We start from the raw sequence: 27,696 nt of genomic DNA, 5'->3' as shown, positions 1-27,696 counted from the left end.
TAGGTAAATTTCCCACCAAACCCTTGGAGGATCTAATGATTTTTATAAACGGGTAAGCAGCCCCCATAGAGCCATCTGACTAGATATGTGCCAGTACCCATTTTATATACTGCCTGGATCAGTGCATGCGTTTCTGGTTCAGCCCCCACTGGCATCCAGTGTGTAGGACATAGCGCAAAATGTTGGTGCGTGTCAGAATTTATTGTATTTGGAAGTCCATGGAGCTTTGTGAAATCATGATGGGTCAGCCGTGCGCACTACGCAAACAGATCCCCTACCGTTGTGATCCTCCCACTCTTCCAGGGTGTCAGCCTAACCAGCGAGGGCGTACCCACTGGGTTAGGCAATCCCCGTAGTGTTATATTAGGGGTGTTTGTATGGGGGATCAGTTTGTATATCAGAGAGCCCATCCAGTTTGTTATTGCATTGTTTAGCAGGAATGGAAAATAAAGGGCTGCACCACCCCGGTAGTAGTAGCCTATGTGGTGTTCCTATTTGCAACATGTGGAGTATATTCAATCTCGTTTAGGTGGAAACCCACTAACTAATAGGATAACCATTGTAAAGATTACTGTTTGCCAGGACATTAAAGTCTGGATCACCTATACCCCCTTCCACGTGAGGTGACTGCATCTTGTGTTAGTCAACCATCCCCCATATCAGTTTGGCCAACAAGGAATTCATGGTTCGAAAAACAGTTGCGGGGACTACAACCGTGAAATTGACAAAGCAATGCAGCAGATGTGGTAACATCATCTTTGACAATGCAATCTAGCCTGCCACAGATAAAGGCAGTGCAATCCAGAATTTTATTTGGGACTTCAGCATTAAAATGGCTTTCAGTAAGTTCCCATCTATTAAATCTATATTTGATCTGTACCTCTGGATGCCCAAATACCAGAACGTATGATGTGCTACTCGTATAGTCTGTGTACCTAAAAGCAGTGTGTCATAGGCTTTAGTGTCCTAGAAAGAGTATACGTGGGATTTAGCGTGATTGATTCTGAGACCTGTCAGGTCGCCAAATGATTGGAGCAAAGTAGAGATTGGTGTTAAGTCTGCCCCCAGGTCCTGAGCATACACAATCATATCATCTGCATACTTGGAGACTGCTTGGATCTGAGGTCCCCTTGGGATGCCCCAGTCACCAGCCATCTGCCTGAGTCTCTGCGCCAGGGGTTCAATTTCCAAAACGAATAACAGAGGCGATAGTGGGCAGCCCTGTCTGCTCCCACGATATATCAGGTACTGTGATGATAAAGGTCTCCCTGTTCTTGCTCTAGCAGTGGGGTTGGTATATAGGACTTTAATCCAACGAATGAAAGTGGGAGAAATATTGAATTTCACCAACGAGTACATATAATCCCACCCTACTGTATCAAGTGCCTGCTGGAGATCTAGGGAAAGGCAGCCTGCTGCAGGGTTATGCTGTTAAGCTGTCTCCATAACCTGGTAAAGTCACTGTATATTCGAAGAGATGCTCAGTCGTGGGCTGAATCTGCATTGATCTGCATGTATCAACTCAGGAAGTAAGGGGGGGGCAGTCATCCTGCCAACACCTTACTCAATATTTTTTATTTTGTATTCAGAAGGGCCAAGGTTTATAGGAAGATAGGTCTTCTGGGTTACAGCCAGGTTTACGTATGAATGTGACCAGGGCTTGGCATGTGGTGGATGGTAATAGGCCCGCTTCAAGGGACACATTCTAAAGTCATTCCAATTGTGGAATTAATCGGATGGCAAAGGTGGCATGAAATTCGATGGGTAAGCCATCCACACCGGGTATCTTATTAAGTGCCTTTTCTAGAATAGCGTGGCACATCTTGCCCTGTGTCATAAGTGCCCCCAACATTTCCCTGCGGACAGCTGAGACCTGTGGTAATTTCAGATTGTGAAGGAAAGCATCAATATTGCCAGGCGTCCTGGGGGAGGGGAGGTAAGCGCCATGGAGCTCAGCGTAGTACTCAAAGGCCTCATTAATATCCAGCTAAGATGTGTGATGAGTATTGGAGGGCATATTCACTGAGAAGATCGGTGTAGGCAATGGTACTGGCCAAGTCATGCGGACGACTCTGCCTCTGATGTGGTGCGAGAGCAAAGCAGAAGGAATCTGGAGTACAGGCAATGTAGGACCATGAAGGTGTAAGTAGGGTGATGAGCGTTTCACTAAAAGTAGTGAGGTTAGATGAATGTGATGCAGTCATTTGCTTACAGTGAGGATTTAGATACAGCTGTGCGTGGTGGTGATAGTAGAGTGGTCTACTTGTGAGTCTCTACTGAGTGTACACAGTTTTGCCCACTTTTTAAGGGATACTTTGATCCTGATTGGGTGACATCCCAGGCTGTGGGCAAGATGCTGCAGTAGAGAATGTTCATAGGGGGTTGTATGCGGCAAAAGCTTGCTTAAGGGCATCATTAAATAGGTCTACTGATATCGAGTATAGGAAACGGTTGATCATTATGCAGTTGGTGAGGAATGCTTGGAGAGCGTCTGAAGAATGCATCCTTCTGGCGATGAGGGAAGGTGGGCATGAAGACTATTCAAAAGACTTTTCAGGATGGCATGGTTAGAGTGGGACAGGATGATACTGGGCGAGGAGTAGGTAAGTTTGTCTGATAGCATTAAATCCAATGGATTTCTCCAATTACCGGGTGCCACCTTATTACAAGTCTCATAGACCAGCTTTCAAGACTATTTTCTTTCGACTACTTTTTCTTCTGTAAACTTGTTTAAAAAAGCTCCCTCATCCCATCGAAGATACTGACAGGAGTAGATACATGTGATGCTTCATGGCTTTGTATTTACCTCTGTTACAAAAAACTGTTGTTTTTTTATTCTTTTTTGCATGACGGAACCCAGTTTGTATTTGGTTCATTTTCTGTTTCCATATAAAATACAAAGAGTAATGAAGAAAAAAATGTGTATTTCATTCAGCATTTCCCTTCTTCGGTGGATCAGTTTTTATTATCAATACATGCTTTGACTGATTTTAAAGGCCCGACACCACTCATAAATAGATTAACTCAATGCAACCTTGTGGTGATAAAATACAAATGTACCAGTGAAATGCTGTAGTTAATTAAACTAGAGAATAAAATGGAATTTGGCAAAACACGTATAGTAAGAACATTTTGTGGTTAGCTAAGCTCAAAAAGCTTCTAGCAGTTCCAGTGTATGTTCTCTCCTGCTGTTTAGATTAATGTTGGCAGATATATGTGTTTGACGATTTACAGGATTCAGCACGTTCAGATCATACTGAATGCAAACGTAAACAGAAGAATATGTTTTGTTAAGAGGTATATTTATAAAGTGCAGTTTTCACCATACACTTGACTTTGTTTTCAGGGGCGCACACTACGATTGTGGGTTTACCCAGAGGTGGATCTCTGTGGATGTGTGTTTTTCTCAACTGTGGGGTTCGGGAATGGATTAAGAGGTGATAGTGTAACCATAACACCAGAGCTTTGAAAGTCAGAATTATGTCTTGGGGCATCTCTTGGAGATGTTTAGGTCTTGCACACTTCGACCGCTTCCACTGTGCCAGCAGTGGTAGTGTTGTTTGTAGTCTTTGAAGTCTCATTTGATCTTTGCATGCATTTCAGAGCTTGTGCCCTTCCAATTGATCCGTGTAGGGACTAGTCAGTGTCTTCGTGTTGCTTTTGTTTTCGTCTGTTATGTTTTTTTTGGTCTCAGATGTATTGTTTCTTAGCTAGGTGCTAATGAACCCATATTCATACTAACCTCTTGTTACTATGTCCCTTGTACTGATCCGGCTTCTTCACCCTTGTCTGTTCCTAAGTGCATTGTTATGTTTCTCCGTTACTGTACCTTTGTCTCCCAGTCCATTGTTGTTTAGGTCTCAACAGAGCTGTTTTCTCTTAGGTTATCTTTTCACAAGGCTCGCTGTTGCATGGCTCCTTGCTTAACTGGCTTGTTATTGAGGCTGTCTGTTTCTGTGCTCTCGGTTAGATTGATTCATCTCTGGATGGATGGATATTGACAGAACGACAGCTATATAGAATAATAGGCAGATATGCACCTACCAGCGCATAAATCAATGAAGCGCCAGTGTAGCTCTGCTGGCTGAGCCAACTGATAACTCCACTTTCTGCACTGACCTAGGGATAAATCAGCTGAGCAACTGAAAGCTAAACTGTCTGTGACAAATGAAGGTTAGCTCAGTTATCTTCATTGTGCACGGGGACACTGTGCTGAGTAATGGCTACATTAACTGTCTGTGAAGAGAGGGTAGCTCTGCTGTCTTTAATGAGTGAGGGAGCAGTCAGGTGAACAACCGATATCTCTGATGTCTGACAACTCATCAGTTGATCTGCTGGATGTCAAATGGTAGATAGCTCTGCTGTATTTGACAAGTGATGAGTAACTCCGCCGCCTGCCCTGGGAATGGGATCAGCCAGCTAGGGAAGGAATAACCCCTGCTTTGAGTGATGGGTTCGGGAATCACTCTGCACTTGGTAAGGTATCCATCTGCTGAGAAGGAGGTAGTTGACAAGCACGTTTTTGTCCGATTTCCCAGTCTCTTTCCTAGTGTCTACTTTTTCCCTGTTGAGTCACAAAGCACTGCTGAAGAATACTGCAAGGAGAGACAGGTCTTCCTATTCCTTCACAGTCATTACATTTCCTAAAAGATCTCCCAAGTTGGAGAGAGAGTTGGAAGGAGGGAAAGATTGGGGAAATTCCGCCACAAAACCTCTCATTCCTCTAAGAGATCCAGCTTTTAAGAAGATGGAGACATCAAGTTCACAAGCATATGTATTCGCATGGATGTTAAGGTTTAGCCTGGCTGATTAGGGGTGTTACCCTGAAACCGGTCCCAGGATGCTTGTTTCCGGCTCAGGGAAGACCTGGCTTGGCAGTTCGGGCAGGACTGTTCCCATAAAGAACAGGGTCAAGACTGATTTGTATATGGCTGGGTCTGAACTGGGGTGGCGAAGTGAGCTAAAGAAAGGTGATGGATTCAACCCAATCTGTGACTGGGTGTGAGTGTTTAAAAAGTTTCAGCGCTCCAGCATCTCCTTGTGTTTGCAAGGTTTAGCCAGTGGCACACCTCGAACCCAGGCTGCCATATCCTTAACATCAGTGCCTTAGCGTGACCAAAATTTCCCAGTGTCGCTGCTCTGGTGAGGCGCTTGATTCTACCACATTAGCATGTCACCTATTTGGACTATTATTTCACTCTTCTGTGTGAGAGATTATTACTATCAAAAGCAGATGATGTTCCTGACTTGTGTTTAGCCTTTTCTCAGCTTACATTAGTAGACCGTGGCACAATCCAAAAGTATCCATTATTGTCTGTTCAACAGCATCCCTTCTACCCTGTGTGAGTATATAGTTATTGTAGTGTCATGTCAATAAAGAATGACGGAACTCTTTTGGTTCCTCATATAGCCTCCGTAGACCTCTGACATAAGCATTGAAGGGTAATGATGTGAATGCATCTTTATAACAGAGAGTTCTTTCTTACATGTAGAAGAATAAAGAGGTGTATAACTACTCTCCTTGTGTCGCATAGTCATTGGCGAATGCCCAGGCTGGATAGAGTGCTACACCTGGTGACGAGTAGGCGATAAGTAACCTGTACATCGATAGCGCTCTCCCATAAGGTTTGCTGCGGGCCAGCAAACTGCTTGTGCATGCCTCGTGTCCCGCAGTCGGAAGTGCAGAATCAATGCTAGCACCTGTGGAGTCTCGGCACAATACCAGCCTGTGTAAAGCTTTTGCGCACAAAGAAAGTATCTTTGAAAATCTAAACATCGGTGGCCAAAAATCAAATGAAAAGGCCGCAAGCAGAGGTGCCACACTATTATGCACATTAATGCTATATGTCATACATGGTGATAATGCTAAAGGCATATACAACCAGGTCTTGAAAAGCAGCATATTTTGACAGTCCAGTGCAAGTTAAGTTGTATCTGATGTGCAATGAAGCAGAGATCCACCAGGTGGTTACAAAGAGACATTAAAGCACAAAGCCAATTGAATATTATAACGTTATCTGCTTATTAAATCATTTCAATACGAAAAGACTTGTCTACTTACTGAAACAACCAAAGAGAGCCATCATACCATCACCTGCTGGGGCGAACAACTCAACAGATCTCCATCAAAATAAAGAGCTCCAATGGAGAGCAAGTGTGAGATCAAAGATCCCCCAACTGTCAAGGTTGATTCTGAAGCCAGCACGTCACAAAGCTGTACAGATAGTTTGCATGAGCAAGTTCAACAGGAAGCGTTTGAGACCACTGCTGTCCACCAATGATTTTACTGCTGCTGCTTTCTTAAAACTGCCATCGTCATTTGATACTGCTAAAAAACCACAAAATTGGCACTCAATGGACAGCTTGGGCAGGGGCTTTTGAGAATTTCATAGACTCAATTGATTAAACAGATGACAAAAAGATTAGCAAGTATCTGAAGAACATGGCTGCTGAAGGTGTAAAAGGACCATTAAATAGGTACCACAGAATGGTGAAGTGACATACACATCAAAGCAACCTTGAATGTTGAGTTCAAGTCAGTGCCAAATGTAGATATGAATGATATATCTTCAGTCAAGAACGCCAGAGAGTAGGCGAAACCGTCAATGAATTTGTTGAGAGACTGGATCTCCTCATAAAGCACTGTAAGTTCAATGAACCTAATGATGAGGAAGCAACACTCCTCAGAGTGGTAGATGGATGTCTGTCAAATTCCTTTCGACGATGAATGCTGAAGGAAACTCTAAGCTTAGGGCAAGTCCTCACAGCTGTCTGAGCTGAAGAGCATCCTAATCGACATGTGGCTGACATGGTGGCCAAAGTTGCTGAGAGTGCGTCAGTCATGAACATGAAAAGTAAGCCAGAGCATAAAGAAGAGGGATTTTAAAGTGATTTCCCCACAGAAAAAGAAAATGTGCTTCAGATGTGGCTTGTTGTTTCTACGCAATGATAAACATCCCGGCATTGGACAGATTTGCAATGGCTGTGACAAGGCGAACCATTTTGCAAGGCGAAAGTAAGTGCGTCACAGTGTGAAGACAAAATGGCTTACCGAGTTTGTATCAACATCATTCAGTGAGCTTCCACAAGGCCAAGTGGTCACACCAACTGAGGCAAATTGCCACCAAACGAAGTCGATCGTCATCAGAATCAGCGTCGAAGAGTTCCTCAATGTCGATTTCAAGTGAAAGTGACTGATAACTGTGCGATGTCGATTTTCACTTCAGAGAGACATGCACATGTGAGACTGACTGACTGACTGACTGAAGGTATTTATAGAACGCACTACTGCCGAGGCGTTTTGGCGCTAGGGTTATGTGATTAAGCATAATGGGCGGTATGTTCAGGGTTGGGAAAAGAGCCATGTTTTAATTTCCTTCCTGAAAACAGATCTATTTGGTAAAAGTCTCAAGTGTGTGGGCAATGAATTCCAAAGTTTGAATGCCAAGAAAGAGAAGCGTTTTCCTCCACACCTTACTCTCTTTGTCTTAGGGAGTTGCACCAAACCAAGGGAGGCCGACCTTAAAGACAGTCATGGTACGTAACGGGGAAACGGGGATTGCACATCCTTGCCCCACCACCAAACAAGGCTTTATGCACCAAACATAGCGTCTTAAAGTCAACATGTCGTCGGACTGGGAGCCAGTGAAGTTGTTTTATACTGTTCGATGTAGGGTGATGTTTGGGTAGCTTGAGCAAGACTCTAGCTGCCGCGTTCTGGATTGACTGAAGTTTGGCCAATTGAGCAGCACCTGCTCCCAAATATAGAGCATTACAATAGTCTATTCTAGACTACTACCACTGTTTTCCTCAAGGAAAAAGGAAGGAATGGGAGAATCTTCCTCAGGCCTTTTAACATAAAAAACACAAGCGGATGAAACTTGGTTAATATGAGGGGCCCAGGTGAGGTCTTTGTCAAACATAAAACCGAGGTTCCTGGCTTTGTTGACTGGAGCGGGGTAGATGCCGGCTGAGGTTGGCCACCAAAGTTGGTTCCAAATCGAGATTTTCTGACCAAACTCTAGGACCTCGGTTTTATCTGTGTTCATCTTTAAAAAGTTAGAATTCATCCAGGTCATCAGGGCAGAAGTGCATTTACAAAATTCAGCTGCCGTGGCATCCACTGACTGAGTTACAGACACTATAATCTGCGTGTCATCAGCATATGACACCAACGTAAAACCGTAACTCTTTATTAGTCTGGCTAGAGGGACTACATAAATATTAAAAAGTGTGGGGGATAAGGCCGAACCTTGTGGGACTCCACCGAGAAGTGTTAACTCCTCAGACCGATATCATCCCAAAAAATAACTTGTTCCCTAGACGATAGAAAGGAAGAGAGGAGGGCAAGAGCTATACCATTTATACCTACATCCTGTAGTCTTTGTATTAATACCGCGTGGTTCACGGTATCAAAGGCTGCTACAGCCCTTCCTCCATCATCCATCACCTTACGTATTTCCTCCTCTGCTGCCATGATCAAGGCTGTCGCCGTAGAATGTTTTGATCGGAAGCCATGTTGTGTAGTATCAAGGATGTTATTGGTCTCTAAATATGATGTTAGTTCTGAGTTCATAGCCTTCTCAAGAACTTTGGCTGGCAGAGGCAAGCAGGAGATGGGACAATGGTTTTTCTCGTCTAGGGGATCCAGCTTGGGTTTTTTTTAAGAGGCGACGAATACAGGCTTTTTTCCAGGTCGTTGGAAAAAATCCTGAAATCAAAGTTTGATTTAGTATAGGGGATAGCAAAATACTAATCTCCTCTGGAACCAGATGTAGTATATACGGCGGTCAAGGGTCTAGGGGAGAGCCTGATTTGATTTTTAACAGCAGGTTCACTACTTTCTCCTCTGCCAGTAGAGGAAATTGCGATAGGCCACAGTGCACGACCTTGTCAATAGGCTGAGCTGAAACATTTCTTGCTGTATCCTTAGCTGATTTTAGGAGGTCATTATATACAGACTGGACCTTACTTTGAAAAAAGCGGCCAGTTTGTCTATAAACTTTTGGTCTGGTGTGAATGTTGTGTCCCGCGGACACTTCAATATTGCAGAGACCGTTTGGAACAATTCTTTTGGAGAGTTTGTAGCCTCTTGGATTTTAGTGGTAAAGTAGGCAGTTTTAGCCTGTGTGATTGCGACCTCATATTCTTCAAGGGCAGCACAGTAAACTTTCCTTTGTGCAGTATTATGTTGAGATCTTCAGATGTGTTCTTTTTGCCTGCACTTAAGTTTAGCTAGTTTGAGATCTGCAGAGTACCAGGGGGACGAGGCCTTTTTTTGTCGATCGCATTATCTTTTCTGGTGCAACAATGTTTGCTGCTCTATTTAGCCAGTTGTGGAATAATTTCGCAGCTTGATTAGAGTTAGTAGGAATTGCAGGTCTTTCACTTAATGTTGACATAAAATCATTTTTGCTGACTAACTTCCAGGCACGATGTTTGACAGCCGAGGGTCTAATCATCCGCCCACCATTTAATGTTGCTGGTGTGATGGTAAAATGCACCGCAGAGTGGTCGGACCAGGGTAAAGGGCAGACTTTCTTAACCTCTATGAGAATTACTGGTGCAGATACCATCTAATGTATGCCCTGCTAGATGTGTAGATTCCCAGACAATTTGATTTAATTCAAAGCTAGCTAATTTATCTAATAGACTGATTGTGCCAGAATTATTATTATCTTCCAGATGGAAGTTAAAGTCACCTAGTATGGTGAAACATTCTGTGTCTAAACATGACTCCAGATATGTCTGGAGGGAGGTCGAGAAAGAGGATCTGGGGCCAGGGTGTCCGTAAATTAACAGATCTGGAAACACTTCTAAGTTGTTAAGTTTTATGCTGAAAGACACTGCTTCGGCGTCTAAGGTAGAATCTGGAGTGAATCTAACCGTGTACTGGGATCGATAAATTATCGCAATTCCACCACTCTTTGCCCCTCTTCTGTCAGAATTAGCGACGATGTATCCGGCTGGAATTGCTAGGTGCCAGTCAGGGTCACTGTTTTCATTTGCCCAAGTTTCAGTAAGAAAAACAAGGTCCAGATCCTCTACTTGTATCAAACACTCTAAATGAGTTTTGTGTTTCGCCATAGAACTGGTGTTTAGTAAAATACACCTAATAGGCTGAGGGTTATTGTTTGTGGAGGCAGAGGTCTGAGCAGCTTCGAAGGAGCCATTATTATCATGCAATGAATTTCTGGTACTTATATTGGTCAGTTTTTGTTTACCAATGTTTATAGTCATAAGATCATCTGTAAGGATTGGGCCCACCCATCCACAGAGATTGCAGCGTAGAGGTGTTAGGGAAGTTAAATCTAACTGTAATTTGTGGGATACGCATTTACCAGTATTGAGGAATAATAGTTGGTTGTGCTAGTACGAATACCGTGAAAAATGGGCAGGGTTTATGGAGCTGGGCGCATTCCAGGCGCAGACGGGCTTACCTTTGGTGCGCCTTCGGCGCACCCGCTGCGCGGTCATTGCATCCGGGTTTATATAGGAAGTAGGGGAGCTAAGGAGAGCCAACAACTAGCGCGCTAACCTTCAGGCGGGTCCGCTCTTACAGACGGGCACCGCTAGTCGAATGTGAAAAAAAACACATAGGAAAGAACGATCGACCATGAAAAAGCACCAAAGGCCTACAAACATTGTCCAAAGATTACCCTGAAAATAAATGGGTATTTATTAACTTTTTTATTGATTACGGTGTGTCGATCAACATTATGTCCTGAAGAGAAATTTCGTGAATTGTCTCCATTGCCACAACTTACGCAATCAAAACTTAAGTACATACATGAGCTGCGTCAACACCTTTAAAAAGTCAAAGTTCATTTGTAGCTATGATGGAACACAAGAATGCAGAGGTACAAGCGTTCTGTACTTCAAATCATGGCTTCAAGTGCCTGTCTGCTCAGTTTCAACACTGCTAATGATATGGGACTGATATCAGTGAACTACAGTATGATTGCTCATCATTAAATAGTAAGTACATTTCCTTCATTATTTCTTCAGTTAGGAAAGCTGAAGACTGTGTAAGGAGAGTTACATATAAACGCTGATGTGTGTCCTATTGCCCAAAGACGCAAACAAATTGCATTTCAGCTGCAAGAAACTGTTGAAAGAGAACTTAATTAATTGCTCCAACACGATATCATTGAACACTCCACTGGTCCAATATCCCCAGTTGGATCTTGAAGAGTATTGCAGGTACGTTACAACGTTTTCTACACACATTGGTAAGTTTGGCAGTAAGCTGTTGTAAATGCCTTCAACTATAGTGATGAAATTAGTCTTTCGGAGCTACTCAGAAAGAGCATGACAATGTTCTTATGCAAGTCTGTCGTTTACTAAATGATGCTGGTTTGTCTTTAAATGCTGACAAATGTAAATTCCATAAGACAAAATTGAAATTCTTTGGCCATATCTTTTCTGATGGGGTATGACACCTGATCCATCAAAAATGCAAGCACTATCTGCTGCTAATCCCCCACAGGACATTTCTATGTTCCGTTCATTCCGTGGGATGGTCAGTTACTGTCCTAGATACATACAAGACATTGCCGCAGTCAATGCACCGTTACAATGATTGACCAAAAAGAATGTGGTGTGTCAGTGGTCACGTGAGTGTGAGGATAGTTTCAAGAGATTCAAGCAAGCCATGAAAAATGCCACTGAAATAGCCTACTTTGGTCCCAAGCTTTATGCAGAGGTTGAAGTTGAGTCTATCCCTGTCAGATTAGGCGCAATTCTTGCACAGCACAATGGCCAGCGAAGTGCCCATAGGCATATTGTGATTCACGCTAGCAAAAGCTTGTCACAAACGTGCTTATTCACAACCTGGGAAAGAAAGCTTGGCAGTGGTGTGGGCTTGTGAATATTTATATGTGTTCTTATATTGAAAGCCTTTCATAGTAGTGACTGATGATCAAGCACTATTGACAACAGTTGTCAATCTTAAAGCCAAGATGCCTCCTTCTAGAGAACGTTGAGGTCTGAGATTACAAGAATACAACTACAAAATTGTTCACTGTCCAGGGAAAGCTAAAACTCCTGCTGATTATTTTTCAAGAGTGCCATTACAATGCCCTAGTACCCAATCTAAGACAGTTGAAGCCTACATAAATGTTATTGTAAAATTGAGCACTACCAGCTGCCATGAGTCAGTCAAATGTCAGAGATGAACAGTCTTTAACTCAGGAAGGCCTCATCTTGCGAGCTACACAAATCGTCATTCCGGAGAATCTACAACAAAAAGTAATTGAAGTATCCCATGGGGGACACCGAGTAATAGCTGCCATAAAGAGACCTCTTCAAGACCTAGGGCACTCTTTTCTGCTGGCTAACAGTACTCCATCGATGTCTTGCCGGCAGGTTTGTGCCAAGCCGATTTAGATGTTCTTGTTGTACTGGCAGTGTCCTGGCAGCCGTTTGCTGATGCAGTTCCTGTTGGAGTACTAAATACAACTTATTAACCTGTCAATACACATCTGTCATGTTCACATGAAAAATATATGTAGGCAATGTGTTATGTCCCTTTGTGTTACATATTGCAAGCCACTCACACAACATACACACGTTATTGAATGCTCACCCACATGCACCACTAGCACAACACCCCCAAGCACCACAACAACAAATATCTTTTTACATGTCAATACAGGTGTGTTCAATTTACCTTGATCAGTAGGAAATTGAACACTGCTGCATAACACCTAAGAAAAATACTGCATGTAAGAGCAATGCAGAAATACACGGGCTATGGCAATTGGCTACATGCTATACATAGTAGGGCAATTGTACAAATAGCTTACCTTAGATCTCGGCGACAAGAGTCGTGGTGGATAATAGGCAATGGCACTCTAAAGTATTGTCACATATATAATTAGGTTAAAGCATGAAATCTGGTATGGTGCATTAGGTAGGGAAAAAACACCACATCCCCAAGTGTGTGGTCACAAGGCCATTCTACTACAAATACAAATCCTCTGCACACGTTTGAAATCTAACACATAAAGTTTCATTTACATATCACAATAAGTTTTTCTTATGTTTCTCAAAGTAATTTATTTGAGCTCTTCTGTGAGCGAAGTCCGTTCTGTACTACCATTTCTTACCCAACACGTGTTTCGTCGCTGTTACATGGGATTACCCTGCGACTTCTTCAGGGTCATGATCAGTATCTTGTAGTTTCTTGTTTTCGGTGATCGTTCCAACCTGAAAGGGTTTCTGTCAGTAGTTGTCTATTACAGTAGTTATAGAGATGTCATCATTTGTTGCTCCTTTACTGTCACAACCACCAAAGGACACATGGTGACTGCCCAATGTCCTGGGAAGTCTCATACAAGACGCTCTTCTCACTTCAGACATGTGACTCATCACTCACTAAACATTGATGTCACCATAGAGACTGGGTCCAGACAGTTAATGATCCTGCAATTGCTGTCCTTTCAACCTCACCTATGCAGATCACTGACACTTTGACTGCCAGCTCCCGGTTTCCAATGACTCGATCAGGACGTGTGAGCCAAGCGCCACGAAGGCTCATTGAAGAGTTATAAGTGCATATGTAATTTAATTATGTATGTATTAATTAGTTAATGTATTTATTGGAAAAAAGTTGTAACTTTTTATTTAACAAAGGTGGAAATGTAGTGTCATGTAAATAAAGAATGACGGAACTCTTTTGGTTCCTGATGGACTCCATAGACCCGTGGTGTAAGCGTTGGAGGGTAATTAAGTGAATACAGGTTTAGAACCAAGAGTTCTTACTTACGCGCAGAAGAATAAAGACGTGTATAACCACTCTCCGTGTGTGGTGTAGTCATTGACGTGTGCTTGGGCTGGGTAGGACGCTACAGGTATAAAGTGCAACATACACCCAAAGGAACCTTGATGCTGTGACTAACTCAAATATCCGAGGGAAGCGGACACTTCACCAAAACAGATGCATTTTTCAGGAACTTTCTAAAGATGCAATGGTCTTCAGTTTTATACAAGGTGAGAGGAAGCCAGAACAGAGAGAGGCTGATCCCCATACCTGGGACTACTAAAGCACGGAACCAGAGATAAGGGAAGAGACAGAACAAATACAACCCTTTGGTATATGGCTTTAGAGCAAAGATTGCAGCAAAATCAGTCTGGTAACATAAAGGCTTTGTGAGCTAACCATAAAGCGTTATGCTGATTCTTTTTGCTTACTAGCATACAGTGGACCTTATGGTGATCGTCAAAGTCTAATTCATAACAAGCTGTACTGCCACGTTCTGCAACTTATGGAACTCGCATAAAGCAGAGTTTAGGAGTTCTGAGTAGTAGGAATTTGTGTAGTCGAGCATAGAGAAGATAAGGGCATTGCCAACTCAGTCTTTCAGATGCCATGAAGTGAAGGGAAGAATTTGGAGTAAGTGGGACACCCACACAAGGAGATCAACAACGTGGGGGCCACAGAGGATCCCTGCCCAGGAGCATAACTTTGTTTTTAGAGCCATTAAGCCTTCTTCATCCAATGTAGAACAGTGGTTTGACATCTGAACACCTTCACCTAGGTCTTCAACTGAGTCTGTCTAATCTTATTATCACCAAAAAAGTTATTTCTTTCTACAACCCCGTTTCGAGTTCGGGGCTGTAGCCCCGCAGAGTTGCCATGTTGCCACCTCACTTAAAAGCAACTTACAACTAACTCTTTTGCTCAAGAACATTAGTACCTCCTTCAAATTCTCCTCTGTTGGCTGTTCCTCAAATCACACACTTGCAGGCACTGTCACTCATCCTCACTCGATCCAGGCTTCCCCAATGAACTTTCCTCTCTTCCTGACAAACGGGATACAACGTTCCTCCCAATTTCTTGGCCACCCTAAAAATGGCAACCTGGAGGAGCACCCAACCACTCATGCATGTATATGTGGCCTGGTTTTCATGTTCGCTGCCTCATGCTGTTGGGAAGAGGACATGCACAGGTCAAAAAACCACTTGATGGAAGGAAATTAGCAACTTTTTAAACGTCCCACATTCAATCACTTGCTCACTTGAATGATTAATTATTTTAATTTATTTTAGTTTTGGAGATATCCATTGTTTTAAAGTTGCAAAAAAGTGTGAACTTGAAGAGTGGATATCTTTTGTATGCCGACACAAGTTTGCGTGCCTTGAGGTTCTTATAGGAATAGCTTTAGCTCCTGGATGTTGGAGTTCCTGTAACCAAAAATGCGTGAAGTTACTCCTTCCTTGAAATATGTATGTTTTTGTACTAAAACATAACACCAACTGTGTAAATTAGTTTGTACATTTTCAATCGGTGGTGATTGTTGTTCCATTATTTCACATATAGGGAAAGGTAAAGCCTTGTTTACTTTGTGGTAAAAACATGCTGGTTCTCCTTTAAATGGACGGCAGCAGCGACAGGCATGTGCCTCTAGCCTGCTATTTCTGTTTGTAAGACATGAGTGAGCCTACAGAAGGAGGCTTGGCCTGCCCATGTAGGTGGGCTGTGATCCTCGCAATGAATAGCGCGCTGTGTAATGTGCATCATTTGTTTATTAAATAATTTCAGTAGTGAAGGCCTCGCATGTGACACTATTGGCTATGATGCATGAGAAATAATAGTGGGAACACATCCAATTCCTATTTAATCACATAGTTTGTCATACTTGCTGATTATTATTTTGATCCTGAATAAAATGCATAAGATTTATCATTGCTAGTGTGCATCTGCCTTGCTATCGCTCTGTTTGTCTGGTCTCACACTGTGTGTGTTAGCACATTGTAATTGTCTGTCATGGATATATATGGAAACAATTATGCCAAACTCTACATTAGAAAGCAAGTTACGCGAGGCAGTATAATTTATAAAGATCATTTTTAGGTTTCTGTATTACTATCCGTTTACACATCTTTTTTTCTTCTCTTCCCTGGTGTTCAGGCCTTTTTACGAATGTGCAATCTGCCAGTCCAGGTGGTTTGCAGGGCAAATGCAGAATTTATGTCCCCATCTGGTAAGTGTTTGTGTACCTGTCTAATGATCCCATAGCACTGTGGTATAATTTGCAAATAATTAAAGACCCATGCTGGCGTGTATGAAGCGATTTGTGCTTCTTTCTGTGCTTGAGTCTCCCAGCATTTATGGTGAGGAATGTTATCAAACTAGGGCGTAATTTGATTATTTTCCTTGGGCATGACCAGTGAAACAGTCCTGTGAATTACCACACATGAGACCAATGTTTGAGTCACCTGTATTGTCCTGTGAGGTTAAAGGGTCCTATATGCGCCCTCAATACAGAATGGGATGGCCAGTGTATACTGGAAATATATAGCGAGAAAAGACAAGGATGCTGAGATAAAGGCCAGCTGACCAGCCCAGGTAGTCCCTGCCAATTCATCGCCCTTTGTTGCCTTGAGGCTACTAATCGAAAGGCTGAACCTCTTTTGGGCAACCTAGCACAAAGCCCTGAACCGTGATCAGGAATTTTACATTGCAGACACTGGAGTCATTTGCTTTTGTAAGCAGACTTCAGAAAAAAATCAGACATGCTGCTGGAAGCTAGCTGCCAAACTATGTAATTGGTCACCAGTAATCACCTTTTAGACACACGTGGAACTGGACTGCAGGCCCAGTGATTGGAATTGCGAGATAGTTCTCCTCTGTAGAAATGGATTGTAACTGTAGATGCAGACATGTAACATCTGTATCAAGTATGATGCCATCAGTGCCTCTGCGCAGGTGGTCTGCTTGCCACTGCTGGTATATGACCTCTATCCCCCACCACCCATGTAATTTCGTACTTCTACTGTTTTAACAGCTCACAGCTTAGATCCATGCTCTGCATTTTTTTTAATTTTAAAAAGTACTATTGAGCAACTTATTGCCACTTCCTGTTTAGACCGCTAGCCATACAAGCCATCATGGCAGACCTGCCCAAATCCATGTACCCTTTTGGCCACCATGTAAAGAAAAAAAAGAGCACTTTCATCAATACCCAGCCTTGTTAGCACAACTATTTTAACTCACTGTTTCACAGACATGAGTCACACTAATGGCGTCGCGTCTCGTCAATTTAAAGTGTTATTTGTCCTCCAATGCCTATTCTTGTAGGTCTTTTTGCCATATCCCCAACTCAGAGGCTGTGGTGCCGCCCATTGAAGCGCAATGCTGCACTTTGCCAACACAGCCCCTGCGCTAACATGCAGTCTTTTATGGACTTTATTGAGATGAGATATGAAAAAAATGTTTTTTACCAATACCTCCAATATTACCCCAGTCATATGTGACAGTTCTGCACCTGGTCCCAAAACATCACCACCCACGGGCAGTTGCAAATGACGTGTATGAAAAATGCTTCTCTTCCCCAAATCTTCCACATACAGCCCATCTATGAAAGTAAATCCCGGCCAGTCTGTGGCGGCGGGGCTGGGGTGAAACATTTGATATAGAAAGTGCAATTGGATTAACTTGAAGCAAGCATTTGGGGAGACCCATTTGACATGTTCGTAGGCCCGCCATTAGTCCACCACCAACAGGGTTCCGGACAATCATCTACCCACCTCTGATAAGCCCTTCCCATGTTTCCTCAGGAAAGGCTTGCCAAACACCCAATGCCACGCTTGCTATCTGTACATATTGCAAGAACTGCAAAGGCCCCATCCCAAATTCCTGACATTGGTCCACGAAGAAGAGTGTGCTATTCAAATACAGGTTTCCCACAATATCACATCCTGAAAGGATATGTCCTTCTGCATAACCTGCAATTGATACAGCGTCCAGAGGGGGTTGTTGAAGACAAATGAGGATCTCTACAGCACTCACACCACTTCTCTATGCCATATCTCATCTATGTGTTGTACCAGATATGGCATCTCCATCAGTGCTCTTCGTCCTCTAAAAAAACAACTCGGGGAGTGTATAGTCCCCATAGGTACCAGCCAGTAAAAATTGTTCGCAATTTGGACCATCCGTAAACCAATGAGTGGCATGCTGCAGTTCGGCCACTGCATAATACAGAAAGATGTCCAGCAATCAGGGCAATTTTAGCACCTCCAGCTTCACCAAGCAAAACATCCAGTCTACAGGATGTTGCCAGGGGCTGGAGGGGTGGGCATGTTCTGCATGCAGGCTGTAATGCAGCATGCATGGAGAACAGGGAAAGTGCGCTAGGCTGGTTTGGGCGGCCTGAGAGGGCCGACCAAACAGTCATTGCGCACTTAGGAGTGGGCAAACCACTCCTCCCCTGCTCGGAGAGCAGAGCAGCTCCACCCACCCGCCCGCCGCAAAGCAGCGGAACACGAAGCATAAAATGATAATACCTCTAAGTTATTATAATTTTATGTTTCTTACTGCTTAACATTAGTGGGGCAAAGCTCCTCCGCCATAGCAGAGGAGCCGCCCCTGTGTGCACCTCGGTCCCCACAAGATCCCCCAATCATGTAACTGATTCCTCAACCAGGAGACAAGGGACTCAACCGCAAACACAAAGAGCATAGGGGAAAGTGGGCATCCCTGTCTAGTCCCCCTAACTAGGTTCCAAGCCTCACAGACTATGCTGCCTGTTTGCAGCCTAGTCCATGGGTCAGTGTAAATTAATTGAGCCCAACTGATGAAATTGGGACCAAACCTCAGAGTTGAATGCAAGTTCTTCGTCCAGGGGGACTAACGCATATTCTGCGGCTGAATCCACTCGGGCCCTCCTAACATTCACTAACTACACCACGACTATCAGATCCTCTTGCATTGTAGGCAGTAGGCCAGTCTATCTGGCCTCATCAAATACCTCCAGCAGTTTGTCCAACAGGAGTAAGGTCATTTCCAGATAATAATCCACCGGGAAGCCATCCAGCCTAGAAGCTTTGCCTCTGATCATCGTGCCAAAGCTTTCTTCAGCTTGGGCACACCAAGGGTCCAAAATGGTCTCCTGCTGCTCAGGTGCAAGCCACGGCAGACACACTCCACTCCACCCCACCCCAAAAGTCTCTGACCTCCTTTTCAGTTGCTGTAAAAGAATAAACGCTCTCTCTCTCTCTACAAGTAGTCCTTGCAGAGGTAATTAATGTGCTCACTTGACCGTACCTCTCTCCCATCGCTCCTTTCTAAGGATAACATATGAGGGTGGGACTTCTCCCGAATTTAACAGCCACACCAGGCGGCGGGCAGACTTATCCCCCCTCTCGAAATAGCCTGCGTCTGTGACACATATAAGTCGAGCTGTCAAGATGGGACCAGGCATCTTCAATCTGACATTTTGTATCTAACAACTGTTGGGAACACCCCGGATTTGTCACAACCTATGCCTCCAGATTTGCCAGCATATTTAGTGGATCCATCAGGGCTGACTCCAGCTGTCCCCTTACCCCAAAGATCCGCGTTATACATTCTCTGTGAAGAGCAACTTTATTGGGCTCCCCCAGCGCTCTACTGTCTGTGGACCCCTGGTTTTCCAGGAAGTATTGTGTTGTAAAATACCTAATATGTGCTAGGAAGGCCGCATCAATTAAAACCTCCGTCCACAAACACCACAGTGGTATCGGAAGAATGCGCTAGCGTATTGCAGTAGAAAAAAGCAGGGCAGTGTCAAATAACTCCATATCTCTCCAGTTACTGAACACCAAATCTATCCTGCTATAGTATCATGCACTGGGGAGTTAAACAAATAGATCTTGTCAGTAGAGTGCTGGTATCTCCCAATATTCAACAGATTGGATTCCGCACATATTTTTGAAAGGGCCATCTCCCATTTCAAATTTCAGTTCCGGTCAGGGGGATGTTTATTCAACCTCCAGTCCTGTTCACAGTTAAAATCACATGTCCAAAGAAATTGTGAATCAATGTACTGTGAGACAATCTGCATAAGAGTGGGGAAAAATTGTGCATCATCTGCATTAGAGCATAAGTGATCACCTAGCAAGTTTCCACCCTGTCCAGCACCTCGAACACCACCACATACTACCTTGTGTATCCGGTACTTCTATCCCTAATTCAAATAGGACTCCTGGTGTGAAGCATATCAGGACCCCTCTAGCGAAATTATAGTAGCTTGCAACATTAACATGGCCCCACCATTTCTTCCTCATTTAACAAGTCTTTTTCTTGGAGCATGGCTGCTTTAACACTATGATGTTTAAGAAACGTATAGACCCTGTATCATTTGGAAAATGCATTCAGCCCTTGGACATTCCAGGAGACGACCTTCCTAGTTATTGCAGCCATCATGGTAGTGAGTTAAGAGTGCATCGCACCAAATGAAGACGTCACCCATCCAGCTATAGCTCATTCCTCCTATACTCAGGAACCCACTCCACCCATCCCGTCTTTGCAATAGAAAACAATACAAAACTTGTTGTAAACCGACTCCGTTGGCTGGCGCCATGACTCCAACTAAGCGATCGCCCCAGTGTGCCCAGTAACTGGCGGTCTGACACAAATTCTTTCCAAATCTCCAACACAAAAACAGAAGGCCTTATATATCACTACAAACTATGTGATATATTGCAGGCAGTGTTTGGACAGCCAGGTGTCCCACTGTAACAAGGGGGGTTCTCAAGCCAATCAGAGTCTACCAGCGGCCCTGTCCTCCAATGCAGGGTTAGGACACCTGCTACCATCCACCATCATCACCTGCTCACCCGACTAATATAGAGCCAAAACAAATGGTACCCCTACTCAACAAGGGAACATGCCCCAACGGCTAGCAGGTTGATTAGAAACAGGAATAATGCATTGCATACTGTCCCCAAGCATGTGTCCCCAAAGATGATGCAAAGCCCCGTACCACACAATCCACCACCCCTCAAGGGTCCCAAGATTTCTCCTTCTCTCCCAGCGCTTCTAGGGCTGTCTCTGCCAATCTCTCCAGTGATCTTGGCAGGATAGCCACCTCCCCCGAGCAGGAACCATCCTCATGCCCCAAAGTACCATCATCCTTTACCACCACTCAGGAAGGCCACTCCTCCCACCTACACCAATAACTTCTTCTATCCCGGAATCCCCTCTGAAGGGCGGCATCCAAACCCTGTCCCTCCCCCGAAAGAGCAGCACTGTGGGTGCTAGCCTTGTTCCAGATCTCCAGCCAAGCCTAGACATCCTCCAGGGTGTCAAAGAAATGGCTCTTCTCCTGCACTACCACTACTAGGCGGGCTTGGAACAGCAGAGTATATGTAAGGTTCATCGCTATAAGGTTTTACTTAACTTCTAAATGTGATTTCGGTTGGGTCTGGACCTTTTGGGTATAGTATGGGTAAATGGCTATGGTGTGGTTCTTGAACTGTTGGTGTACCGACTCTCTTGCTGCACGGAAGATACAACCCTGGTCTTTGTACTTGAGAATGCGTGCTATAAAGGCCCTGGTTGGTACACTAGGTGGTAGAGCCGGGACCAGTGCCCAGTATGTCCTTTTGATTGCAAAAACTTGGGAAAGCCCCTGTGGCCGCAGATCTCGCTTATCTACTCTGCCAAATATTGGTCTGCGGCTGTGCCTTCCGCTCGTTCCGGGAATTCCAGAAAACACAAGTTATAGCAGCGGCCCTCCGCATCCTTGGCTCTCTGACCATCATCTGTGCCATTTGGTCCTTCAAGGCAGTCACCTCTGATTTCAGTTCAACAATGGAGACGACCGCCACCTATATATGCTCCACCATCTTGTGTAGGACTACTCTGAGCAAGTTTACTTTGTTGTAAACCGTATCAATTTTCTCCTTCAAAACAGTGAGGAAGACCTGAACAGCCGCCATCGTGTCCACTTTTTGAGGGCTCATCTGCCACCACCTCTTGTTTTGCAGATCTCTGCGTACATATCTGCCTGGTCAATCCCCAGGGGCCAGATCAGCAATCACAGCCTCCGTGGGCTGGAAGGGAACAAAAGGGGTCGGGCCCAGCATCAGTCAGGCAAGAACACGATGGTGCCCACACAGGCAGGAAATCAGGGCCCTCTCCCTCGAACCGCAGGTGCTAGGTAAAAGCCACAGGTCCGTTAATGCTGGGAAACTAGACAGCCCAATGGGTGGCATCCACTCAGGCCCCTCACCATCTAGCATAGGACCCAGGAGCCGTCCTGCGCCCACAGCATGTCTACGCAGGTCTACTCCCTCAGACTGCAGAGGCATTGCGGTGCAAACGCCGACCCACCCAGGCCTCCGTCAAGTAGCAGCGAGGGGATCTGGAGGCAAACCATAGCACACCTCAGGATGGCTGGTCCCACTCCTGTACTTCCAGGAGGGGCCGAGATTTGTGCCCCTGGGGTAGCAAGGCTGCAAGATTCAGTCAGATGAGCCCGGGAGCTCTCTTAGAGAAGGACCATTCAGGCATCTTGCCTCGGCCACGTCCCAAACTTTCAGTTTGAAATGATGTGCACAAGGCTGTTTTATCTGCTATTTACAAGTTGAGAATTCTGATTAATGTATAGTATTTTTGCAACTTCATTTTGTCAGGCTATGAAATGCCAAATGGGCTGTGAATGTCAAACTATGTCGGTAGAACCCAGATGACCATTCTTTGTTGCCACAAAGATACTTACATTTGGATTCGATCTGTAGACTCTCTGGTTGAAAATATTCAACTCACATTCCAAGTGGTATTCTTCATCTTCAAAAAATTAAAACAAGCTGCCCTTTGTTTCAGGGTGGCCGACTCTTGCCCTGTACTAGAGAATTAAATCACCTCATTAGTTGAATCGCCTTTAACTTTTCTATGGCCTTTGGCATGGTTGAGCACTCAAACCTTATTCTTTGCTCCATTCAAAAGTCAGGATTTTCAATGATGCCTTATTATAAATCATGTTGTTTTAATCTAATTGACTATATATATAGGTAAACTCAGGCCCTTTGTCTCTTCACCTATTTCATTTACTCCACCTATTTCATTTACTCCACCTATTTCATTTACTCCTACAAGTATTCAGAGTCTCACCCGTGTCCTATTCTTTTTAACATGGACATGATGCCTTTTTAGCTCGAATTAAAGGTGTTCATATTTAGTCCTTGATCAAGTGGTAGAACGTTCCAAACCTGAGCGCACATAGGTTCACCAGCATGTGACCGGATTGAAAAAATTGTATACCATATTCACTAGTTTCCTTGGAGCACTCAGACTGTGAATGAAAACGAGATATCTTCTCAGTCCATCAAATGAGTCTTCTTTAATTCCAGATTTAGCAAATATGTAATGTTCCAGCCAGCTAACCTGTTTTGTCAAGTGGGTGTAACCCGGTGGCTTCACCAGGGCTGGGAAAAGTAAGTGCAGTAAGTCTCACTTGATGATACGTAAAACATTTATAGTGTACTCGCGTGATTGACAACACCAAAGGACAGGAATTGTATATACCTAATCTGATATCCATAAAAGTGTTCCAAGTTGCAAAGTGAGGTGAATAATCCATTATGGGGGTCAAAATGTCAAATCCGTTACAGATCACATTGGCTGATAGACTACCATGCTAGTACCTATTTGTTTATCTGTGTTAAAAATTAAAGCTCTTCGAAGTAAAGTCAAAACTGTGACCGTTAGATGCACTTGATTTTGTTCAGTGCGCTGTGTAAATGGGTTCACACATTAAAATATTTGCTCATTGCGCTGTTGTGTTCATCACACATACATATTTTTCAGATTATATTTCTTTTGTTTATTTAATTCATTTGTGATATTCTAACCAGAGTCGTGAGTGACGTGGGCCGTACGATCAAAGTCCGTGCACGCCCGTAGGTGGTCGTGAACTGCATTGGAAGAATGTTGCCTTTCTTTTTCCATGCGAGTCATGCCTCGCGCAGCACGTGGGATCGTTGAATTCTCTTTGCCAGAAGGGGTCATGGATCCAAAGCTTCTAAAGCTGAGCTTTGCACTTACCATGGGCGGAAGTTGTTCTGCTAAAGCACATAAGGCCTATAGTGCTGGGGCCTTTGCTGCGCCTTGTTTCTATCAGGCCAGCATTTTGACATTCTCGGAAAATGTACCACTGTCCACAAGCACTAAACCTCACAAAGAAACAAAGATATGTGTTTTCTGCAGATTGAGGGCAGTGGAAATTGAGAGGGAGCATACACTTATGTCAGTCAGTAGTTAACAGTCAGTTAAATGCCGCCAAACTGCAGTAATAATTGATTCTAGGGGCAGTTTGTGGCCATGTTGGTTAATTTCCCCCGACTGTAATTCAGCCCCTAATTTAAGTGATAGATAAACCCATCAGCCTAATTAAAGACAACCAAACATTTCCTATTTTTGTAGGGCAAAAACAGCTCCTCACGTTGAAGGCAAACATTGGCACACCGCCTCATGCCATTTATCCTGTAACTGGAAATATGTAATACTTCAGATATGCTCGTTGCATTTCGCTAATGTTCCCCCTTAGTCCATATATCTTTTTTCAAAACTGCAAATGACCGGTTTTATAGCAGCTACAAATGAGATTGGCAGTCAATTGTAAAACAAAGTAAATGGTAACATTCAAAATCACACGAGCTGAGAATAGATTGGTCCCTGCTAAACGAGCTAAATGATTTTAATGATCCCCACACCCCCTAACCCCCCCCCCCCTCCCCCCCCCCCTCCACACACACACACACGTTCCTGTTCAGGCACGTTTTACTAATTGAAAATCAGGACTTCCCCTAAGCCGATCCGTGTCGTACAACGAGGAGTCAAAGCTCTATGAAGTGTGGTAGCGGGTACTAACTTTATCCTGGATTATTGGTTTACGATTTAGTCCAATAATGCTCAAATGCCTTCAGACACCTTCCCTCTTGAAGTGACGTAGGTTCCCGAGTACCTTCGTTCTTTTGTCCCATTCTGCTCACGGGGGATGCAGAGGACGGAAGCCTTTGATTGGCGCAGTAACCCATCCGTTACCCCTAGGCTGGCTGTAGCCTGAAGGGGGGATCTCTTGAAAGGGACCGTGGCTGAGCCTGCTGTTCATGTGACCTCCGTGTGAACTGCAGCTGACAGCAGGCTGCCTGCTTGGGGGCGAAAAAGCTCGAGGCGCGTAGGTGGAGGTTTTTGTTGGGGGGGGGGGGGGGGGGGAATCGGGGGGAGTGGATACACAAAACATTTGTCGTAATGTATATGAACTGCTGAACGATTTGTTTTTCTAAATTCGGATATCCCAGTGCATACATTGTTTTTTATTTTTTTATTTCTTACCCATCAGACCCGATATATTGTTGTTGTTAGGCCTCATTAAAATGTATTCTTAACTCCCAGAATTAGGAAGGTGAGAAACAGGACAAGCTTTGTTAGTAAAAGAGAGAAGTATCTATAGAAGTACAATGGGCAGAATAGCGTTTTAATGACCCCAAAAGAAGAACCACCAAGGTTAACGGCTCAACTCAGTAGATTCTACTAAGTAAAACTTGGATGGGGTGTAAACCTTTCTGGAAATAAATACTTCATGCACAACGTCTCCAATTAAAAAAAAAACAAAAAAAAAAAAACCAAAGGCGGATGTACAAAAGGTAATAAAGATTTGTGTAAGATATGCTGCATTTGTGCATTTTATCTTGTACTCCCAAATGCAGCACACATGCAAAATGTGCTGTCCCTGCATTCACAGATGGATGGACTTAAATCTGCACCTAACATACTCTATTTCCCCTACCACAGTTCTGAACAAGCACAGGCGTGCTCAGGGGAAGTCACAGTCTTGAGATGGGGCTTCTGATTACATGTTGCTCGCAGAAGCGAATGCATAAGAGAACAGTATGCGCATGTCAGCTTCCTTTTTGGGCTGGCGGTAGCCAAGATTTTTTTATGTTGCCAAAATCATTTATAACATATACTTAAGGGGGTTTCAGACAGCCCTCTTCATACTTTGGTCTGTTACAATGGTATTCACTTTTCTCTTCTACCCACTATGCTACTTCACAAAGAGCACTTCCTCACACAAAGTAGTTCAGTCAGCGCAATGGACAACCGTAGCAATGTGTGCTTTTTGAGAGCAAAACATTTTTTGATTTTAACTAATGTTTTAATTTATGCTGGCCAGGGCCTAAAAACGACCCCAACATTGCAAATTTGCAAGAATATGACAAAACAAGAATGGAAAAAAACTAAAGGCAGGCAGCCAACGGCAGACGTATTGACTATGCTTGTGCAGTATCTGGTATTACATCCGGCCATTCTCCAGCTGAAGGTTCCGAAAGTGAATTTGGACCATGGGTGAAAAAACAAACCCAGCTACATGTTTAGAACAGGCATTTTCTCTTATGTACTTTTGTGGCTTCTTTATTGTGCTCTGGAGCCGGAATGTTTAAGTCTTTTGTATACTGCTGCATGGTGCCAAGCCTGTGTAAGAATTTGCACCCTCGTTTCTGGGAATATAAAATCCAATGTTTTCATCCAGAGTCTTTGATTTGGTAGACCAAACATTATTGCACCCATAGGATTTGTTTCTCTCTCTTAATAAAGAGGCCTGCTTTAAATCCCCCATTGCCTAGGATAGAGTATCCCCGTCCACCTCTAAAGCTTTCTGCAGCCTGTATGATCAGCCATGTATGAACTCGGTCACTAGCAGGGCCACGCCCCAAGCTCCCTTTCTGTTTTTGTTACTTAAACTAGCAAGCATGTCTGTTTCTTTGAAGAAATCTTGCAGCACCTGTGTTATATTTGAATGGCCATTCAAGGTGAGTAGCAGCCCAAGGGTACCATGCTGACCCCTAGCGCTACCACCCTCATCTTCATGGGTTTTTTCCTTTCAGTGCTGTAGTGTCACCCAGCACCTGTAAGTAGTATCGCCAAGCTGCACGCTCTGTGCAGTGCTTCCGATGGATGCCTTACTGCATTTAAAAGAAGAAGCACCCACTGCCCTGGGTCTTTGAAGGCATTTTAAACCTTTGATTATCCGCGCTCTCCTCACTTCCTGCAGGGTAGCGATTACAGAACTTATTCCAGTTCTCTGGTCCTCTGCTTGGCATGCATTATTGGTACCATTTGTTGTACATAAAATATCTCATGTAGAGAACCTTGGTGATGTGTAAATAGATGTCTAAAGCATTTATTTTATGTGTGCCTTTATATACATTTATAATTTTCTACACAATGTAAAATAGTGAGTTAACTAAACAGGGGTGTTATCAAATCCTTAGCCTTCGATCTGAAGTGGCTGTGAATTTTGGTTGGTAAAAATGCACAGAGGAAATTCTTACTGGGCGTTCCTGCATGTTTGAATGGGGTCTCACATGACGTTTCTGTCTTGCAGACTGGTAAAACAGCATATTTTCCCCCTTTGTGACATGTTTTGCCCACACAAATCTCTCCACTAGTAATACCTGTTGGAATTTGCATGAGTAAAAAACCTGGGCAAATATGCAGTTTGTGTTCCACTTGAAATACCAAATTGCCCCTTATTTCAGATGTATCCCAGCACTCTCCATGAGGATGAAAGTTGTCAACAAACCCTTAATGTGCACCATTGGCTTGGATGTGTTTTCATACCGAAAAGTACTCCCATTTTCAGCCAAGCAACTCGTTACTGAAATGCAGTCTTTTTTCTTTTATTGCTGCAGGCAAAGTGCCGTTCATTCAGGTAGGAAATCAGGTGATCTCAGAGCTTGGTCCCATCGTCCAGTTTGTAAAAGCAAAGGTAAGAAAATACTTTATCTATGATGTCATTACGATTATTGCTTTTTCAAATTAATGTATTACCAAAGGCAGCCTTATATGCATGAAGAAAAGTTTTATTGCACTCGTGTCTGGTCATAATTCCCTATCCTATATGATAGTAAGAATATAATGAT

The 27,696-nt window shown here is 43.8% G+C and overlaps 1 protein-coding gene across 1 annotated transcript in view; it reads left to right on the top strand.

The window, feature by feature from the left end:
- Positions 1–27,696, top strand: part of MTX2 (metaxin 2) — a 337,394-nt gene that overhangs the window by 187,830 nt on the left and 121,868 nt on the right. Inside the window, exons 4-5 of the mRNA XM_085645229.1 lie at positions 15,914–15,986; positions 27,466–27,542. Coding sequence (XP_085501355.1) covers positions 15,914–15,986; positions 27,466–27,542 — 150 coding nt within the window. The remainder of the gene's footprint in view (positions 1–15,913; positions 15,987–27,465; positions 27,543–27,696) is intronic.

This window comes from Triturus cristatus, chromosome 3_1 (assembly GCF_964204655.1).
Source record: "Triturus cristatus chromosome 3_1, aTriCri1.1, whole genome shotgun sequence".
Classification (NCBI taxonomy): domain Eukaryota; kingdom Metazoa; phylum Chordata; class Amphibia; order Caudata; family Salamandridae; genus Triturus; species Triturus cristatus.
This window is presented reverse-complemented; position numbering and strand designations above follow the sequence as displayed.